This window comes from Perca fluviatilis, chromosome 12 (genome assembly GCF_010015445.1).
Source record: "Perca fluviatilis chromosome 12, GENO_Pfluv_1.0, whole genome shotgun sequence".
Lineage (NCBI taxonomy): Eukaryota > Metazoa > Chordata > Actinopteri > Perciformes > Percidae > Perca > Perca fluviatilis.
In genome coordinates, this window is record NC_053123.1 from 3,361,059 (window position 1) to 3,381,399 (window position 20,341).

The 20,341-nt window shown below is 42.8% G+C and overlaps 1 protein-coding gene across 4 annotated transcripts; it reads right to left on the bottom strand.

The window, feature by feature from the left end:
* Positions 1–4,538: 4,538 nt before the first annotated feature.
* ubxn4 (UBX domain protein 4) lies at positions 4,539–19,869 on the bottom strand. Of its 4 annotated transcripts, none has more exons than XM_039817878.1 (13): positions 19,617–19,869; positions 18,967–19,069; positions 17,251–17,279; positions 14,336–14,454; positions 13,903–14,044; positions 10,827–10,917; positions 9,896–9,950; positions 7,865–8,029; positions 7,075–7,202; positions 6,711–6,813; positions 6,341–6,472; positions 5,625–5,866; positions 4,539–5,250 (listed from the first exon to the last, which is right to left on the bottom strand). In XM_039817878.1, exons 1-13 carry the CDS (start codon positions 19,696–19,698, stop codon positions 5,112–5,114), a joined length of 1,530 nt encoding a protein of 509 aa, XP_039673812.1. In that variant the 5' UTR covers positions 19,699–19,869; the 3' UTR covers positions 4,539–5,111. The 4 variants fall into 4 exon arrangements, with proteins under 4 accessions (XP_039673812.1, XP_039673810.1, XP_039673809.1 ...); XM_039817876.1 differs by having other exon boundaries at positions 7,865–8,041; XM_039817875.1 differs by having other exon boundaries at positions 5,625–5,869; positions 7,865–8,041.
* Between the last annotated feature and the right edge of the window lie 472 nt (positions 19,870–20,341).

Consider the following 20,341-nt stretch of genomic DNA (forward strand, 5'->3'; position numbering starts at 1 on the left):
TCACTGATATTACGTTCAGATTTTGTAATAATTTCCCCAAACCTTGCTCTCACACTCAAATAGTACTGCTCGCTTTGTTTGTCTTGTGCTCAAAGTTTGTGTCGCGCTTGGATTTTCTCTGCTTGTGCTCAAAGTTTGTGCTCGCATTGGATTTGCTCTGCTTGCACTCAAACTTTCTGCTTGGACCAGTATGTGTTGTTCAGATTCCTGTCTCAGCTTTGCCTTCTCCGGACTCAGGCTGATTCTGCTCACTTGCAAAGTTTCTGCTCTCGTTTCTCTGCGCTGATTTTTGTGTGTTATAACCCTATCAAAATCAACAACCAATAGAATGCCAGTGTAGTGTTGACCAATGTGTCCCAACCCCGTTGAGGGTGCGTTCACTTTACTTTAGAAGTCTGTTGAGCGGCTCCTGTAACCTACTGTTTATATATCCCCCGCATATAGCTTTATTATAGTATATGTAACAATGTGCACAGATGGTGACGCTTTCACCTGCACCCGTCAGAAACGGGAGAAAGCTTTGAAGTGGGACGTATGAAGTTATGTCCACAACTACGAGGTGAGTAACATAACTTAAGCACCTAGCTACCTAGCTATGGCTAGCATATAGCCTGCTTGATGTCCAGAACAAATATATGTTTTTATTGTATAGCTAGCTAGATTGAAGACATATGACGGACAGTGTGTGTATATGTGATGACTACTTTGTATTTTTTCCTCGTTTGGTTAACCATGTCCTGGATTTTATTTCATGTTAGAGCCAGTAGTAAAACATAAACTGTAATATAATGAAAGAACACAAGAAACTGGATTGTTTGTGTCGTTTTGCATCACTGTTGTTTGTTGTTCATCAGAATTTATCCTCATTCCTTCATATAACATTAGTTTGAAAATAGATTCATAGCAATCTGTATAAAACGTAATGTTAAGTTCAATTTTATCACTATAATAAAACAGATCTAGAAATTATGTTTATTTGTCCTTAAATAGTAGTTATTTGTTAATTGATACAAAGCAAACTGATAAAAGTTGTTTACTTTCTTTTCAGGTGGGCTGGGGTTTTCCTGTTGATTGTGTGTATATCACCAACCCATGATAGCTGAATTCACCCTGCTACTCCAGATCTACCTGCTGTATGTTGTACAGACTACAACCATCTGCTCCTGACTACCTAGGTATGGCTCTACACTACAAATCTGCCCAATCTCCTGTGTGGTACAGACTACAACCTCCAGTACTCTGTATCTCTACATACAACTTGCTGCGAGGCTACAACAACTTCAGACTACTGTAGCTACACTACAACTCTGCTCCGTTTGCTAATTACAACATTCTTATGCTGTATGTCACAACACACCAGAATCTTTACACACAATCATAATGTAGCTTGTACACTACAATCTATACTACTTTGCTACAAATAATTTTGTAGTACATCATCAACATATGGGCATATTTTGTCCTACTCACATTTTTTTTTTGTGTTATATTAGTAGACAACAGTATATTATTTTTATTTTTCTACTTCCTTATTTTGTATATTATTGTCCCCACTTATTGTTTATTGTAGTATAAATTTGGATTTTTGTTATTAATTGTTTAATTAGTAAATTTTTTTTAAACGTGGGTTGTTGCAAACATTTTTGTATTAATAAGTTATATTTAAACCATAACAGAGAAAACAATATTTGTTCTTCTTTATCACTTTGATTATACGCATGTGCAGAAGGTAGTTGTAGATCTGGACTTTGGGCAGACCATCCATATTGTTTTTATAGTTTTACAATCATATCGTATTATATTATTACATATTTTTAACTTTTTGTATTTTCATGTGTTATTTTATTTTATATATTTTTTTTTAAATTTTTATCTTTTGTTTGCTCTCGTCTCACACTGGTGATTCATTTTTCAAACAAAACTTGCTTTCTGTAGTTGTTTTATTATTATACATTTAAGTCTATTTTTTTTTTGTGTATATTATTTTTATTTAATAATGTTATTTGTTTTGTTTTTTACGTGCTGGTCTAACAATGGCTGCATAGCTGTCCGCCGTGGTTGTCGTGTCCAGTTGTGGCAGGTTAGCTGATTTTATTATTTTTTTTTTTTTTTTTACTTTTGTTAAGTTATATAGGAATAATTCCCGAAATAATATAAGTACATATGTTTATTATATATTATTGTTCTTCTTTTTATTAGTCAGCCAGGTTAGCTAGTTTAACACAGATTACTTTAACGTGAAAGCTTACGGTTTTTAAATTTTAGTAGTTAATATTTTTTAATTTTGACAGTTTTAGTGGTTATGAGGACAATATGGAGAGAAATTTGTAATATTGATCATTTTACATTAAACCTATTTGTTTTAGACTGCTAGCTAGGTCTTAGTTGTTACTACGTGTTGTGCATAACCTATCACTCTTTCCGTTTCTGACGGGTGCAGGTGGTGCGTGACATTCTGTGCACATTGTTGCATATACTTATAATAGTTAAGGCGATATATACTTGGTTAAGTAGTGAGCCGCCAACAGAGTTCTAAGTAAGTACGCCCCCACGGTTGGGATATTTCATTGGTAACACTACAGCTGTATTGGTGTTGCTTTGACAGGGTTATAACACAAAAATCCAAGCGCAGGGACGAGAGCAGAAACTTTGCAAGTGAGAGAATCAGCTGAGGAGGAGAAGGTTCAAAGTGGAGAGAATTAACAAAGTGGTAGAAAATAGAAAACTTTGGCACAAGCAGAATCCAAGACACAATTTGAGGAGAAATCCAAGGAGCAGTGACTATTTGGTGTGGAGCAAGTTTGGAATACAAGTTATGTATTTAATGTGTTGGGGGACTAGCACACTTACACTTGCCAATCGCTACAATTTCTTGTCCCTTTTTCTTTTATTTGTAAGTTATAGCAATCCCTTACAAAATCGGCATGCTCGGTGTACAAAGTCAATTGTGCTAGGTGCAAGATAGGGCCCAGAGAGACAGACAGACAGACAGACAGACAAGGTGGAACTGTTCCTGATAGGTCTGTAAGCTTCCTAGTTGATAGGACTGACTGACGCGCTGCATCCTTTCCAAAGCTCTCCGTGTGGGTCGTTCAGACCAGTGGTATAGTCTATGTATTTTAGCAGGTACTGTATACTGTACTATATAGATATATGGATCTGACTGGACATATCAAAGTGGGGGGTCTGGGTCATACCTGTCAAGTATCCCGTTTTGGCCGGGAAAGTCACGTATTTTACTCTTCTTTCCCGCCGTCCTCCCGTATTAGTATTTTCCCGTAAATCTTCCGTATTTTAACCTGCGTTATTAAAAATAATAATAGCCCGGGCCCGAGCGGAGTAAAAAAAACTAAAACATTCCCAATCTGAGCTCTGTCACTAGCTTCGCGATAACCTGCAGTAGGCAGTAGCCTACCACAGCATATATCTATGCCTACTACAGGTACTGTAGGTGGCAGTTGTCGCGAGGTTAGTGTGTGAGGTCAGATGATGAGTGACAACGCGGGGGAAAAAACAGAAAAAAAAACAGACAGATGATGGACGCTTCGACAGAGACGGTGCGCTGCCAAAACTTCTGAAGGCTTTACTATGCATTCCCCATAGCAATGCAAGTTGAGAAAGGGTGTTTAGCATGGTACGAAAGATTGTTCCAGAGAATAGGAGGACGTTAGACCACAGAACTGTCTGCGCTCTACTCTCAGGTAACATGAACCACTCTGGCCCCGCCCACAAATACACTCCTTCCAAAACAGTCTTACAGAATGCAAAGTCTGCAACACATTTGTACAATAACTCACTAAAAGAGTAAAGAAAGGTTATGTGAAATGAAAAGAAAAACTGTAAAAGAAAATCAATATGAAATGAAAAGAATGTGTGGAATGAAAATAAAATGTAAATGTGAAGACAAGCAATGTTATAAATTGTAAATGTTTTCAGCATTCTGCATCAAGTGGTGATTTTAGCTTTCTTGTACACCTGTCTTAAAATGTAATGGGGAGCTTGGTTGGGGTGGTGGGACTGCTCACGGTGGGCGCCGGAAAATTTCCCTTATTTTCAAATCCAAAACTTGACAGGTATGGTCTGGGTGTCCTCCCCCAGGGAAATTTTTTTGCACAAACTTACAGTGGGAATACCTTCATTTAGCCTATGCGTGGCTACAGATCTGGGATTACCTGCCTGACAGCCAGGGTACACTGTCATCTCTGGAATCCAGAGCACCACCACCACCATACTTTGGAAGCTTTTGTTGTTCCAATTCACGTTTATAAGTTTCAATATTTTTGTCACATTTTTCCACAATGCACTTCGGTGATTCCCCCTGAAACATGTTCTGTCACCTCTGGGTGTAGAGTGTTCATCACTGCCCGAGTTTTGGCCAGCTCCTCTTTCGTTAGGTCCAGTGAGCATTTATTTTTCTATTGATTGATTGATCAATTTTCAAAATAACAGAAAAATGATTTAAGATAGCAAAGCTCCAGCTATGTTCAACATCTGGAGCATGATGACATCATGTGGAAGAACAAAAACAAGCAAGACAATTTAAGGTTTAAAAAAAGACTGCTTTAATTTGTTTTCATCGTTGGATGAGGAGAACTACAGTAGTCACCAGTGTGTGTGTGTGTGTGTGTGTGTGTGTGTGTCACCACCACCTTAGTAGAACACCTACAGACTCCATCCTCAGCTAGCAGCTGCAAGGTGTTATCAAATATTTGATATATTTTAAACAAAAACATCTTCATTGCACTTTAATAATTTGCAGGAGTCACTGGCAATCGGCCCATCACTTTTCAAAGTTACACGTCTCCAAAATACAGAGACTCTTTAGCGCAATGTGAAGCCAGGCTCAGATTGCGTCGTCTTCGGGCCGACGGTGTACTGTCGACTGGGGGTTGGGGGGCGCCAGACACAAGCAGTCCACGCGCTCTCTACACCTGTCAACTACAGGAGGAGCTACACACACGCACACAGAGAGAGCCTGGCCACCGGACACAATCATGGCATCGTCAACACAAAAACAGCTGCTGTTGATTAGTACCGACAGGCAGGAGGAGGGACAAGGGAAACCGCCGGACCAATCACACAGCGGGACAGCCAGAGGAAGTCAAAGAGGACTACATCTGCTGGGTGGAGTTCCCGTTCCAGGTGTTGGTGTCGTCCTCGCTGTCCTCCTGGTTCCGCAGCCTACAGATTTTCCCGTCCTTCTTGAAGTCCTTGGGCCGCTTCTCTGCAGAGTGCTTGGAGACAGTTTCTCTGAGAGGACACGCACACACAGGGAATTCATGAACACACACACACACACACACACACACACACACACACACACACACACACACACACACACACACACACACACACACACACAAACACACACACACACACACACACACACACACACACACACACACACACACACACACACACACACAGCACTCACTGCTACAGAAACAACAGGTGACTCAGGCAGTGACCCGGGCAGTCCCATTTCAGATCACATTTGACGGCTTAGTAAAGTTTGCATTTGGTTAGGACCTGCGGTTGTGTATCAGTTCTGTACATGTCTGTCGGGCTGCAGATAAGTGAAGGCAAAGTGTATACCCCATGTGTTTATGTGTGAAATGGAGCACCTGTTTGTTTTGTCCGAGGCTGATGCCGATGCCGATCCTGACGCCGATGCTGAGCTGGTGTAGGAGCTGGACGGGCGACCGGGGCCTCTGGGTGCTTCTCCGGCCCCGGGAGGGGTGGGGCTGGTAAACAGGAAGGTGCTGAGGAATCTCCACACGGCCAGCAGAGGGTAGAGCAGTGTGCCCAGGAGGGCCCAGACGCCCCCGGCAGAGGACTGGACCACTGTGTGAGCAGGCCTGCTCGACTGCTGGGAGGGAGAGCACCCAAAACATGTTAACGCCCCTTAACACCCAGACATGAGGCGGATGTGAACATCACAGTTAAATGGGGTGTGTAGGAGGATCAGAGGGTAGTGCAGGATCCCCGACGGTTCTGGTACAGGACGTTGGGTTCAGTATGTGACATAGGTTCAGTACGTCTTTATGCTAGTCGACTTCATCCAAGAAAACAGCAGGAGTGTCTCAAGTGCAAGATAGAGACAGGTAGTCTCACCCACTTTCTATAGGGCTGGGAACTGATAAACGCTTAGCTATTAATCTAGAACGTCATATGTATTCTAAATGGTTTTACTGATGAATTTAAAAAATGCTAGTTTATAAAAGGAAAGGTCATACTTGTGAATTGGATAGACAGTGGCCTCAGGCCATGCGTGACCATCATGTGAATGAGAGCAGCCCCATGGCTCTGTGTGTGGACTGAGTGACTGGGTCGAACTCACCGGCAGCAGCACGATGGAGGCGCTGGGAGCCAGCTCCAGCTCCAGCAGAGTCCTGTTCAGGTCCTCATTGGTGAACTCCCGCCGAGGGAACATGGTCGCCAGGGAGAACTTCCCATAGCGCTTCCCCACTTCCTGAGACACACAAGCACCAAACACTTCAGTCGTTGTGTAGGACATGGTTGACAGTGCTATGGCATGGAACATTGGAAGTGACAGCTGTGTCCACAGTCTCCTCTCATTGGCTCTCTGGACTCGGTAAGTGTGTCTAGCAGTGTAGAGTGTGTGTGTGTGTGTGTGTGAGTGTGTGTGTGTGTAAAAGCAACAACCGGTCCAGACCCAAGCCGTGTTCCACCTGCTGATTGACACCCACCTGATCAACAAAGTCCCGGGCCTCCTGCAGTCTGCTCTGGGACGGAAACTGGTTGGTGAAGGAAGATCCGTCTGGGAGCCTGAACTGGATCCTCGCTATGGTACTGCTCACACAGACACACACACACTATTATTATTCTGGATGTTTGTCTTTCAGATACATAACACATGGAAACTTCACTCAAACTTCCACATGTGCATTAAAACGGATTGAAATATTCAACATTTCTTGGTAACTGGACTTGAGTTCTGTCTGGTTCATGTTCAGCAGCTCTTTGAGCTTCTCTCAGTGTTTGTTTTTGAGATGCATCTCCAACGGTTCACCGTTTCAAAATGTTTTCATCGTCATTCATCGTGCGCTGTACCTCCTCTCCCTGAGTGCTGACTCCTTGCGGGCGTCGTGCTGGGCCTGCCGAGCCTCCAGCGCCGCCTGCCGGGACGCCCTCTCCTCCTCCTGGGTCTGGGCGTAGCGGGCGGCTCTGTCCGCGCGGTCCTGCACCACAACACACAAAGGCTCAATGGATGCACTAGTATGCGGGGCCGCTGCAGTAGAGCTCAGAAGCCCCCGACACGGACCTAAAACATCTAACTACACGTCATATGAATGTTCCCCAAAGGTGGTTTTTAGGTCGGTCTGATCACGCTGATGTCTGTTCAAGTGTAAATTTTTCTCATTAGTTTGGGGATTTTTTTTTCCATGCGCTCCGATTGAATATAATCATTTGCAAGTGCAGAGCTTTTACGTACTGTGTCTGACAACAGAGCGTCTCAAGTGCAAGATGGAAACGGTTAGTCTCACCTATTGTCTGTGTTCTTGCTGGAAAATACAAAAGGAGGTTTTTAAAAAAGCATTGAACTTAAACTGTGATGTTGCGAATGCCATGCTAGCTGTCAAAAAGCCTGTTTAGCCTAATAGAGTCCCAACTGTTGTGACCCGTTTAAATGTTAAATAATTTTTCTATGTTAAAATGTGGTGAAGCGGAATGGCCCCAAAGAGGGCTGGGTTTGAGCTGAGATTCTTACAAAAACAGTTTCAATCTCTGGGAAAAGTCAGAGCACCAGATCCCTGGTTATTCGGCTCATTTGGATGTATTTTTGACACGCGTTGATGTGGCGCCAGATTTAACCCTGCAAACGGTGCGGTGATGATCTTACCAGGGCGATCTGCTGTTTGACTCGCTCCCTGGCAGCCTTCTCCTCAGCCTTCTCCCTGTTCCTCTCCTCCAGCAGGCGCCTCATCTTCTCCTCTTCCTGCTTCTTCTTCAGGTCCTGCACATCCTTCCCCATCTTCCTCCGCTCCATTTCCTTCTTGATCTCGCTCTGAACCACAGGCAACACACACAAACACACAACGTACTCCGGTAAACATCCCGACTCACAGGACTGAACGCTCCCCGAGGATCCAACGCACAGGGAGCACACTATTCAAACACACTACTACGTATATCTGACGGGTAACAGAACCACACAAGAGGGAGAGGAAAGGAAGCCCATGTGTAGGAGCCACATATTGTACGTTCTTCATCAACTAATTATTACTAGTGCTGTGCCTGTTGAAAACGGGCTGATTGCTTGGCCTGTGGTGTTGCTGCTTGTAGAATGTATCAAAACCAAAGTGTACCCCAAAATGACTTACAGAAGTACCCTGAACCACTTAATATGCAACTCCACTGTATAGCCTACTATCTATTGACTTAGTGTAGGCTACGTCTACATCAGAGGACGACATAGGCGCCGATACCGTGGGTACCGTGGGTACGAGTTTGAGCACCCATGGAAAATACCGAGCTCATAATTACAGTTAATGTGTCGTGCTCTGACACAACGTGCTCGGGCTGGGTCGGGCGTGATTTTTTGGGCCGATCTAAGCTCTAGTGGTCAGGTAAACTTCTCATCTCCAATCCTATCTGTATTTGTGAGAAGTGGCGCTGTTCTGAGTTGAAACTTTACGGCTTTATTATCGAGTTAATAGTGTGTTTGTATCGGCTGCTGTCCGTTTCCTAAGGTTCTGAAATGCAAACATTTTTTGACTACTTTTTTTGTTTTAAAAGGACATGCGCCCGTGAGCACCCACGGAGGAAAACATAAATCGGCGCCTATGGAGGAACACATTGTGCTTCTATATTTACCTGACAGAGAACATTGCAGAATCAGAATGTAATCACAAAATATCACAATTAAAATGTGGAGTAATCAGACATAGCGTCATGGACTCATGGCAGTGTGCTACGCACCCTGCCCGAGCTAAAGAGCACATACCTGCGATAATCAACCACCAGAATGAATGAATGAATGAATCAATCAATCAATCAATCAATCAATCAATCTCTCCCTCTCTCTCTCCCTCTCTCTCTTTTTTTTTTTTTTTTTCTTTTTTCTCTCTCTCTCTGTGGAGGGGCCAGCGGCTAGAGCGGCAAAAGCCAATGTGTGCTTCTTTTACCTATATATTTAACGATATCTTTTCAATTTTTAATCCAAACAAGCATCATTTTTAATCCAAACAACGTCAAACTTGGCACTATACTTACTCGTGCCCATAGCAAGACACATGTCAAGTTTGAAATCCATCGGACTAACTGTTTGAGAGATATGCGCTTAACACCCAGACAGACAGACGTTCCTGAAATTATAGATAGATAGATTATAGATAGAAGATAGATAGATATTGTGCACTTATATAGTAGGTGGTGGGCGTTTTCATCGCGGTTTTCGCAGAATTATAACATATTGGTTTGCTTCACCTGTTCAGGATGTAAACAGTAGGGCTCAGATTCTAGACATTATCGTTTTGATACTAAGTTTGTTCAAATGGCTTTAATATAGGCTTAAAACCAATCACCCATCATTCCTTCAGTCGGCCATATATACGATGCGATGGCCAATCGGCACAGGCCTACTACAGAGACACTTTTAAAAGACAACGGGCTGAGTGACATCACACTGATCACCTGTCCAGCACCGCCCGGGGATCTACTCCACATGTGCATCAGTGAGGCTGGGGTTCAGATCTGAGATCAGTGCATGGACATATTCACCCTCATCGAGCACACCCTACCACTGAATGTTTACCGCAACAAATGAGCCGTCTTTCAGCTTCTGGAGGAATCTCCTCAGTGTCAGTCACAAATATTACAGCTGTTACATACAGTGGGGGGACGTGACCCATGGAATGGCTAATGTTCTCACCTCTTCTTCTTCTCTCTTCTTCTGCTCTCGTCTCTCCTCCAGCTTCTTGGTTAACCTGACGGGACAACACAATGATAACACATCACTTTTACCTGGAGAATGATAAATGGAACTATCACACACTATCACATTTTCTGCATGATATTTCCTTCCTCATCTTGTAATTTATTACAATCCCAGCAATTAGAAGAGTGTGGACTGGACTTCAGCTTAGAGCTCACTGTGTTTAATGAGTTGGGATTCTGACCAGCTATTGAAAACTTCAATAAAAAATAAAATAAGGTCAGTGTGAGAATTATGTCAGTAATGTAAAGGCCCTGAACAGTTAAGCTGGCTGATAAGACAGCTCTCCCAGACTGTGTGGGCATGGTTAGACTGACTGATTGACATCTTCCTCAGTCTCCTGTTAGCTTTGCTGCACCTGTTAGGGAGGGACAAATGACACCTTTATCATTCTTATAGGTGGAAAAGATTTGTGATGTAATGAATTCCCATCTGAGCTCCGCCCACTTTAACCTGAGCAGAGTCTAGTCAGCCAGAAGAAGTGAAATCCCCCATGTGGCTGTTCAGAGGCTTTAATACAATAGGATTCATTGTCCAGCATTAGTAGCAAATATCACCTTTATGAAGCTAATGTTAAATTTGTTTTCAGAGAGAAATGTTTGTGTAACATGTATATGAGAGACAGGTGTGGCTGGAAACTGTCAAGGCCTTTCTAATGTGTGGGACTGGATCTTAGGAACATCTTTTAGTTTAGTTCCATACTGATGAATAGTGCATTTGATACTCTGCCTCCCATTGGCTGCTACTTATGACTGTATGCTCCTACCTGTCCACATGTGCACAACTAGACATGTGTGTAGGCTCCTACCTGTCCACACGTGTGTAGGCTCCTAACTTTCCACAGCTGGACATGTGTGTAGGCTCCTACCTGTCCACCTTAGCATCCAGGTTCTCTTCAATGGGGGCAGCATGGTCTGAAGATGCATCGGCTGTCCCTGGGGCTGTGCTGGAGACGGACGCTACGTGGAACAGAAACAAGCAGAGAGCACCGGGTTAACTAGATTATCCACAACAGGTCAGCACCAACCACGGTTAATGTATACATCCATAGGGCTGCCACCATCACCACACTTATACTTCACTCATTGATTCTATGCAAAGCAGCTAAACTGGCATTTGTCGTTATTACACATTCTGGCTAATTAAAAAGTAGTTTACGAGGGTTGGGTGGTTGGAAGAATATCTAGTGTGCCTCCAAAGAAGCTGCTCAGCAGGGTGTGTGTGTGCCTGTGTGCCTGTGTGTGTGTGTGTGTGTGTGTGTGTGTGTGTGTGTGTGTGTGTGTGTGTGTGTGTGTGTGTGTGTGTGTGGTAGAGTGAGTGAGAGAGTGATGCTGATTATCTTTGGAGCGAGTAACGACTCTAGAGGCGCAGTGAACAGTGTTTCCCACAGGTTGAGAGTTTACTTGTGGTGGTGGGGGGTGCAGGATGCGACGGTGCAACATGTGATGGCTGGGTTCAGTAATAAACTAGTCAAAGGTTTATGAACCATTTATTGAAAACAATGACTATAACAAATAACTTAGAAAGAAAGATATTAAACAAACCACACTAAAAAGGTGATACAGATGAAGTGTAGCCATGATGTGCCTTGTCAATTAAATCTGGTTGGTTTATCAAATGTTACCGTTCAGCAGATAAAATTCCTGATTACCCAGCGCCCAAATGATATATGTGTTAACTTAACCTTAAGTTATGGATTACTGAAGTCTCGGTTAGCAACGATTAGCTCCAGTCAGCTCCGGTATAAAGATCTGGAGCGGATGAGACTGCCGCGGAGAGGGGTAACAACCAGACTCTGATGATGTTCAGGGAGCTATTACAGCGCCGTGACCGCAGTGTTTCTACGGTTTATCAGTACAGGTAATCCCACAGGAAGACCACCAGCAGGGTCTCAATCTACCTGGGCGGTTCGCCCCCGCTGCCTCAAGATACCAATACGCCAAGAATCCCCCTTGAACACACCTCCCTGTAAGACCAGCACGCCCAGGGGCCACAGATGGGTGCAGGTGCATTTGCTATTTAATCGACATGGGCGCTGAACGGGAAACTGACAACTGCGTCGGTCTTAAACTAGCAAAGACACTTGCGTCGGGCTTTGCGCTGCATCGGATGCAAGACTGTCTCCCGCCAAGTGTCTCCTTGATTTCATGTTGTTTATGGAGAAGGAGAACCAGGAAATGGGTCCGGGGAAATGCAACGCTACCAAGCCACGGCCCAGTGGACCAATTACAGGCTCACGAAACTCTGATCAAGCTGTCAAACTAGACGGCGCTAAACAAATAAGCAAGATTCTGTTACTGCTTTGCCTATTTCTCACCCAGACCTGCCAACCCTGAAAAACTTTTTTGAGTAGCAACTTACTGATTTATTGTCGAAGTTCTGGCTCATGAACACTGCGGCACACACGTGGAAAAAATGCCATTAAATGTCAAAGCTGTATAAATTTTAAACCCTAGAAAATAATTATGTGCAATAGGCTACTTGAATTAAATAAAACATTATTTATATTAAATACAATTAATTGGATCATAATATAATCCAATAAAATATATTACACTGCATAATGAGCACTTTTACTTTTGGTACTTTAAGTATATTTTGATAATACTTTTGTACTATTACATAGTTGTTGAATGCAGGACTTGTAACTGACAAGTAATTTGTAACTCTACAACACAGTTTTTTCTACTTTTACTGCAATACATAACCTGAGTCTTCCACCTCTGGAAATCACCACCAACAGTCATGCATGAATACACAGCTGGACATGAGACACTGAAAACACACAGCTCAGTTCAGCGTTTCCTTGCAGCTCTGCTACAGTAGCAGATAACCTTTAATGTTACCTGCCATCACATCGTCTGTAAACAGTCCGCTCACAGTGAAGTCCTGCACGGATCAACAGATGTTAGAGTCCGGCGGCTGCTCGCTCTGTTTGTTATAAGACGCACACCGAGCAGATTAATGCGCTCAGAGAGCCAATCTTTGCAGATGTTACCGCTCAGTGTTTGGCTAGCTAGCCTGTTAGCGCCGAGCGGCCAGCCAAGGTCCGACAGACACCGGCACATTCCGCACATCCTCAGCTCAGTTTAACCGCTAACCCCCCAGTACCGGTCAGAGAGGCGTGTTTACTTTGGTCCTCCGGTGCGTCCAGTGACGGGCTCCGGTCAGTTTTTAATTAGCCTACATTAGTAACAGTTAATTTTGTTACGGTATGAACTTAATCCTAGGAAAGGCAAAACATATATAAGACCTTTGTAACGAAATCAAAGACTTTGTATACCAAATGCAAGGCTTTATTAATATAATATAAATCATATTTCCCCAAAGTTGACAGGTAGGCTACGTAAATTAATTCATTTCACAATTTCACCTTTCTACATCCAATCAGTTTACCTTTGCAAGCACCGTCCTCCCTCGGGGAAACCCATAGATATATGGGGGAAACCAACCAAACTAAACGGGAATGAGGGAGGAATAACACTTGCATCTGATGCTTTCGTTTTACAATCAGTAGCCGATATCCCCGCTTGACATTAGAGGAAGGAACCAGACGCTGTGATTGGTCAAACTCTTCTTCTTTAGTTTTTTCCAGCATGCTCGTGGCTGCTACGCTGTTTTAGCCATAGGTTTTAGCCACCTACTACCATCAAGTGTTAGACTGAGACGGTCCAACCTGATTTTCGCGTAGTTTAAAGTGACAAATCGTATCACCGTATTTTGATGTCAAAATGCGTATCTACTACGCAAAATGCGTACAGGTTGGCAGGTCTGCTCACCTCAAAATGTTCAAAAACACATCTTAGTCCAGTGCTCATTGCAATCTGCTTGGACCCCAATCATTGGCTGATCAGACGGTCCCCGGCCAGTTGATTGGTGCAACTCTAACAGAAACAATCCTGACAGATGGCGGTGGCCAGGCTGTGTGATCCAGGTTAACTCACCTGTTGCAGCTGCGCTGGCTGGAGCTGAAGCTGGAGCTGAGGCTGGAGGTGAGGCTGGAGCGCTGCTATCAGCTGGGCTGGCCTCCACAGGAACACCTGCCTCTGGTAACACTGCCCCACCTTCCATCTGCTGGGCATGCATCTGGCAAACACAGGGACAGCAGCATTAGCACAAACCAGTCCCGGTGTTAGAGGGCCGTCCTCACATCTGCACTTCTAAATACTGTCATTCAAATACGGCCAAGTCAGTCAGATACTTTGTCTGGGCATGTCTGGACAGAATCTCATGGCAATCCAAATAACAAGAAAATAATAAGAATTGTTGACAGATTTCAGAGCCACCAGAGCAGCTGCTAGCATGGTTACCACCACTCAGCGGGGGGGTTTTATCTACATACAACACATGAGCTCCCTACTAATCCCACTGCCGTACCTGCTTCACTCGGTGGATTCTTTTCTTCAGTTCCTCAGCAGGAACACTGCCGGCGATGACCTCCAGAGGGATCCCATTCTCCCCGATAAAGAAGCTGGAGGGGATGCACACCACGGGGTCTTCACACAGGGGGGGGGGGGGGTTAAGGAACAAGCTCCCAGACACTGACCGTGTGTAGTGTTAATAGAATCAGTAGAAACAGCACCCTGCACTGGTTACATGCGTTCCCACCATAGTCAGGGAAGACACTGACAGGTAAGGAATGATCAAAATGATAGTAGTCATGCTATGGGAGGCACACTCAAAAGTCTGACTCTAAAGTAGGGCTGAACGATTTTTGAAAATAATCTAATTGCGATTTTTTCCCCAAATATTGCGATTGCGATTCGATATTCGATTATTTTTTTAAGCTCTTTGTCTTCTGTATTATTCAACAAAGACAAACAATAAATCATTGTATAGTATGAACAACACACAATTACACACTAGACAGTTAAATAAGTAAAAAAACATACATACATATACATACACATACACATATATATACACATATACATATATATACACATATATATACATATATACATATATATACACACATATACATATATATATATATATATATATATATATACATATATATATATTTTTTACAGTGCACAGAGAGGAGCTGCCTTCAGCCCCTCCCCTCGTGAAGTTGCGTCCGACACCGTCCACACTGCACTTGCTCAGAGAGGCTATCGTTACGTTAGTTGCTGTGGTCTTGCCGTGGGATTAATTGTACTAATAAAACCGTTGAAACACCGCGGCCACGCTGTGCGTGAAAGCTCCCCAAACCGTCATTTATCAGTCTGATTGTTACCCCTCTCAGTGGCAGCTCCTCCACCCATATCTTTATATCTTTATAACGGAGCTAACCGCTAACCGGAGCTAACCGCTAATCAGAGCTAGCGCTTCGCTCCAACCGAGCCTTCAGTTCTGCGTGCCTGTATCCATTAACTGCATGTATGGACTCGAGCCCAAACAAAACCCTTCATTTTATTAAAATGGCTGTAAAAGTTTTAAACTTCAACTCAGAATTGTTTGAATGACAGAGATCAGCTCAAGGTACAGTGTAGCGTTAGCGTGCTAAGTTGATGCTTTCTCTGCGTAGTGCAGACTGATTTGCTCTTGCGAGTCATCAAATCGAGACCAAATCGCAGCCTTTGCGATTAGGAAATCGCGTTTTAACATATCGCGATATTATCGCAAATGCAATTAATCGTTCAGCCCTACTCTAAAGTAGAATTAGGAGGGTTAGAGACACGACCCGGCTTGATTTTAATGGATCAGTATCAACTAAAAGAAAAGCCGTACATGTATTACTCTACTGCGTTTCACCCACACACTTTGGTTCTGATCCTTTAAAAAAGGTCCCATGGCATGAAAAATTCACTTTATGAGGGTTTTTTTAACATTAATATGAGTTCCCCCAGCCTGACTATGGTCCCCCAGTGGCTAGAAATGGTGATAGGTGTAAACCGAGCCCTGGGTATCCTGCTCTGTTTTTGAGAAAATGAAAGCTCAGATGAGCCGATCTGGAATCTTCCCTATATGATGTCATAAGGGGAAAAGGTCACCTCCCCTTTCTCTGCTTTGCCCACCGGTCACAGATGCCCAGAGAATTTGGCCCGCCCATGAGGAAATATGGCTACAACCATGACAGCAAGCTGGTCAAGGCCACACCCCCACCCTCCACCTTGCACCCCCTCTCTCCTTCTCAATAGCATTTAAAGCTACGGATACAGAAATGGCACATCCTAAGGAAAGCTCATTGTGGGACTGGCTCTAGTGGCTGTAATTCTGCACCAAGGCTGAATTTCGGGAAAGAGACTTCAGATACAATATTAGGGGACCACTAAGGTCTATATAAAAGAGACTTCAGATACAGTATTAGGGGACCACTAAGGTCTATATAAAAGAGACTTCAGATACAGTATTAGGGGACCACTAAGGTCTATATAAAACCCCAAGAGACTTCAGATACAGTATTATGGGACCACTAAGGCCTATATAAAAGAGACTTCAGATACAGTATTAGGGGACCACTAAGGTCTATATAAAAGAGACTTCAAATACAGTATTAGGGGACCACTAAGGTCTATATAAAAGAGACTTCAGATACAGTATTAGGGGACCACTAAGGCCTATATAAAAGAGACTTCAGATACAGTATTAAGGGGACCACTAAGGTCTATATAAAAGAGACTTCAAATACAGTATTAGGGGACCACTAAGGTCTATATAAAAGAGACTTCAGATACAGTATTAGGGGACCACTAAGGCCTATATAAAATAGACTTCAGATACAGTATTAGGGGACCACTAAGGTCTATATAAAATAGACTTCAGATACAGTATTAGGGGACCACTAAGGTCTATATAAAAGAGACTTCAGATACAGTATTAGGGGACCACTAAGGTCTATATAAAAGAGACTTCAGATACAGTATTAGGGGACCACTAAGGTCTATATAAAAGAGACTTCAGATACAGTATTAGGGGACAACTAAGGCCTGTATAAAAACATCCAAAAAGCAGCATGTCATAGGACCTTTAAAAGATACTTTCTGTTAATTTGCCAGATAAAATTAGATTGTTAATGGTTGAATCATTTCATTAATAAGGTGATCTAGTGGTATGCATATTTTTAGATGCTTAGTGATTGAGGCTGACAAAGATGTACATGGTCTAACCCCTCACACAGTTGTCAGCCATGTAATGTAATGACTCAGTCGAGAAGTAATTTCCTTATATTATATATATATATATATATATATATATATATATATATATATATATATATATATATATATATATATATATATATATATATAAAAAATAACCAACACAACCCAAGAACATAAAAAAGATACAGATCTGAGAGAACTGCACACAGGGCTCGCTGTGGACAAAAAGTTACAACACAATTCAATCTCCAAACACACCAACACATCTGTTCTTTACACATGTTACATCATACACCTGCCAAACCTATTGCACTAAATGCATTGCTAGAGTGATCCACGTGTAGCTGTGTATTACTGGGGATGCCCCTCAAAGTCCACCTGTCCAACTATCCGTCAGTAACTCCTCAGTCGACCTGATACAACTTCAGGTTGAGCCCTGGTTGTTTTGTTTGCAATTGTCAGTCAGTGTGAATAACATCTTATTTTGATATTCTAGCAGGGCGAGCGTACTGACAGTGTCATACAGGTGGTCTGAGGTTATGAGTGATGACGACATGGGAATCTTGGTATTAAACTATTCTGAACAACTCAGGCAGGAATGTTTTCAGTCAAACTAAGAAGCAATTCTACATTAAAAGTTTGGACACATGCCATTTTAGGTACAATCAGTTTCATAAATGTTACTTAAAAGGGTAATTTCGTTTTTATACAACCTGGACCCTATGTTCCCATGTTTCTGTGACTAAATGACTGACGAGAACAACAATCTCTGAAACTGGTCCAGTATTTAGCAAGAAACAAGCTGCAATGTAACCCTATAGGACAAATGTTCAGCGTCAGTCAGCGTCCACTAAAAGTTGTTTTGCTGCTGACCGACTCAGATTATTATTCTAAGTGTCTGACAACATTATGAAAGGATCCCTACAGAGATAGACCTTTTAGTTAAAGAGTAAGATCCTTTTAGTTTAACATGAAACAGCTCCGAAATCCCCATCACCAAACTCCATGTAAATAATCAGTAATTTTATCATCGTAAAACACACTTCATTCAAGTGGACAGAAACAAAATAAAACTATCAAAAGCTGTCTTGATTCATCTTTCCACTGTTCCACTCTGGTTTGGTTGAAATAAACCCTTAATTCACCCATTTACATGTGGAGATATGCTGGCTGTATACACACTAAAAGGCCTGATTATTTACATGGAGTCTGGTGGAGATATGCTGGCTCTATACACACTAAAAGTCCTGATTATTTACATGGAGTCTGGTGGAGATATGCTGGCTCTATACACACTAAAAGTCCTGATTATTTACATGGAGTCTGGTGGAGATATGCTGGCTCTATACACACTAAAAGTCCTGATTATTTACATGGAGTCTGGTGGAGATATGCTGGCTCTATACACACTAAAAGTCCTGATTATTTACATGGAGTCTGGTGGAGATATGCTGGCTCTATACACGCTAAAAGTTTTTACATGGAGTCTGGTGGGTTTGGTGATTGGGATTTCTGAGCCGTTTCATGTTTAACAAAAACGATCCATTGTGCATGGCTTCCTCCTTTGGCAGTAGTTTGGAGTACTCTCAGTAGGTGTGTATTATGGGTCAATAGGAGTGCAGTGGTATTATCTAGTATGTGCATCGTGAACAAAAGCCAGCATAGCAAGTTAACTTAAAATGTTGACTTTGGAATTAAACTTCTGATCCTGCCACTTAAGACATACAGGACAATCATGAATACTGTACACTGAATACTCTGAAGGACAATGTCCACTGCAAAACTATTTGGAGCAGGAAACTGGACAGATGAGGTGCTGTGGGACATCCTAGTTGGCTAATGGGAGCCAGTGGGGAGTGTTCCAGTCCCATGCACTGGGCACTGATGTAAGCAGGGGAGTACCTCTTGGCATCCACTCGGATGGCCACACAGCAGCGGTGGGCTGCCTCTGACACTTGCTCATCCTCCCAGCTGGACATCAGCTGGGCCGACTGGTCATCCTCCCCTAAACACACACACACACACACACACACACACACACACACACACACACACACACACGTCATTTAGCTTCAGCTGACTGCCGACACATGACACTCTCCTGTCCTAGTAAGGTTGTAACTAACCTGGCTACGATTGTCAGCGAGGGAACCCACTGCATAATGTGAATAATGTCACGTCAATAACTGACGTGCTAAATCATTTAGCAATCCACTGGCCTGTCCACTTATTCTATCGTAAAATTAATCTGGTTAGGCTATTAGGGACACCAGGCGCTGTTTTAGAATCACCGTTACGCAGGCCACACAACACTACAGCTAACATAGAACGCTAGCACATCATATTTAGGTTACAATGACTCTTTCTTCTTGGGCCGTTTTACTTAAACATGCGTAATGACACGTCTTAATTATTTGACAGCTGGTTGGCTATGCTAGCTGGCTAATGGCTACGACTAGCTGGCTAGCGCGCAAGCGCTATGGCTTCTTTATCACTTGTAACCTATGCAGGATAGCGTTAGCTAGCTGGCTAACCGACACGCACACACATACCTGTAATGACAACGACAAAGACGGAACTCCGCTGTTTAGCCAAGTTAATGGCGTCAGGGATCGAGCCCTCGAACCAAATCATCTTTAGGAGCTGTTTTAACGTTGCCGACACTGTTAACCAGCTAAACTCCCGTTAACGTTCCGTACATTGATGAAGCGAAGTGAGCCTGTCAGTTTCTACTTCCAACCTGAACATGGAGCCCTGCGCTGATCAGTAGCCAGCGGAGACACTTCGGGAACAAACACCACGGGGATCACGTGACCATCGTCATCATTATCTTTTTTTTTTTTTTTTTTAAATCACAACTTTATCGTGACGTGTACCAACCGAATTATTTTTCGGTAAGGTACGCAGTACATATATAAGACTTTATTACGGACTCATGGTCCAATAAACCGACAGCACAATGCACACAACACTTAATACATAAATAATCCCAGAGGCATAATACAATTACATAATATAAAATATCTAAACAACAATATAAAAAACCCAGCTAGAAATAAAATAGAGGTCAAATGTAAAAGTTTTCATAAACATTCAAGGTTAAAAATGTACTTAAAAAAGATTTTTTTAAAGTAAAAGTAGGTTAATCTACTTGTATGGATACACTGTTTGGCCATTAGAATGAGACTAGGCTACTATACATTATTTCTTCTTTTTTTTTTCCTGCATAGCCTAATAGTTCCAAATGTCTATCATGAAATTCCAATCTAGGTGAATA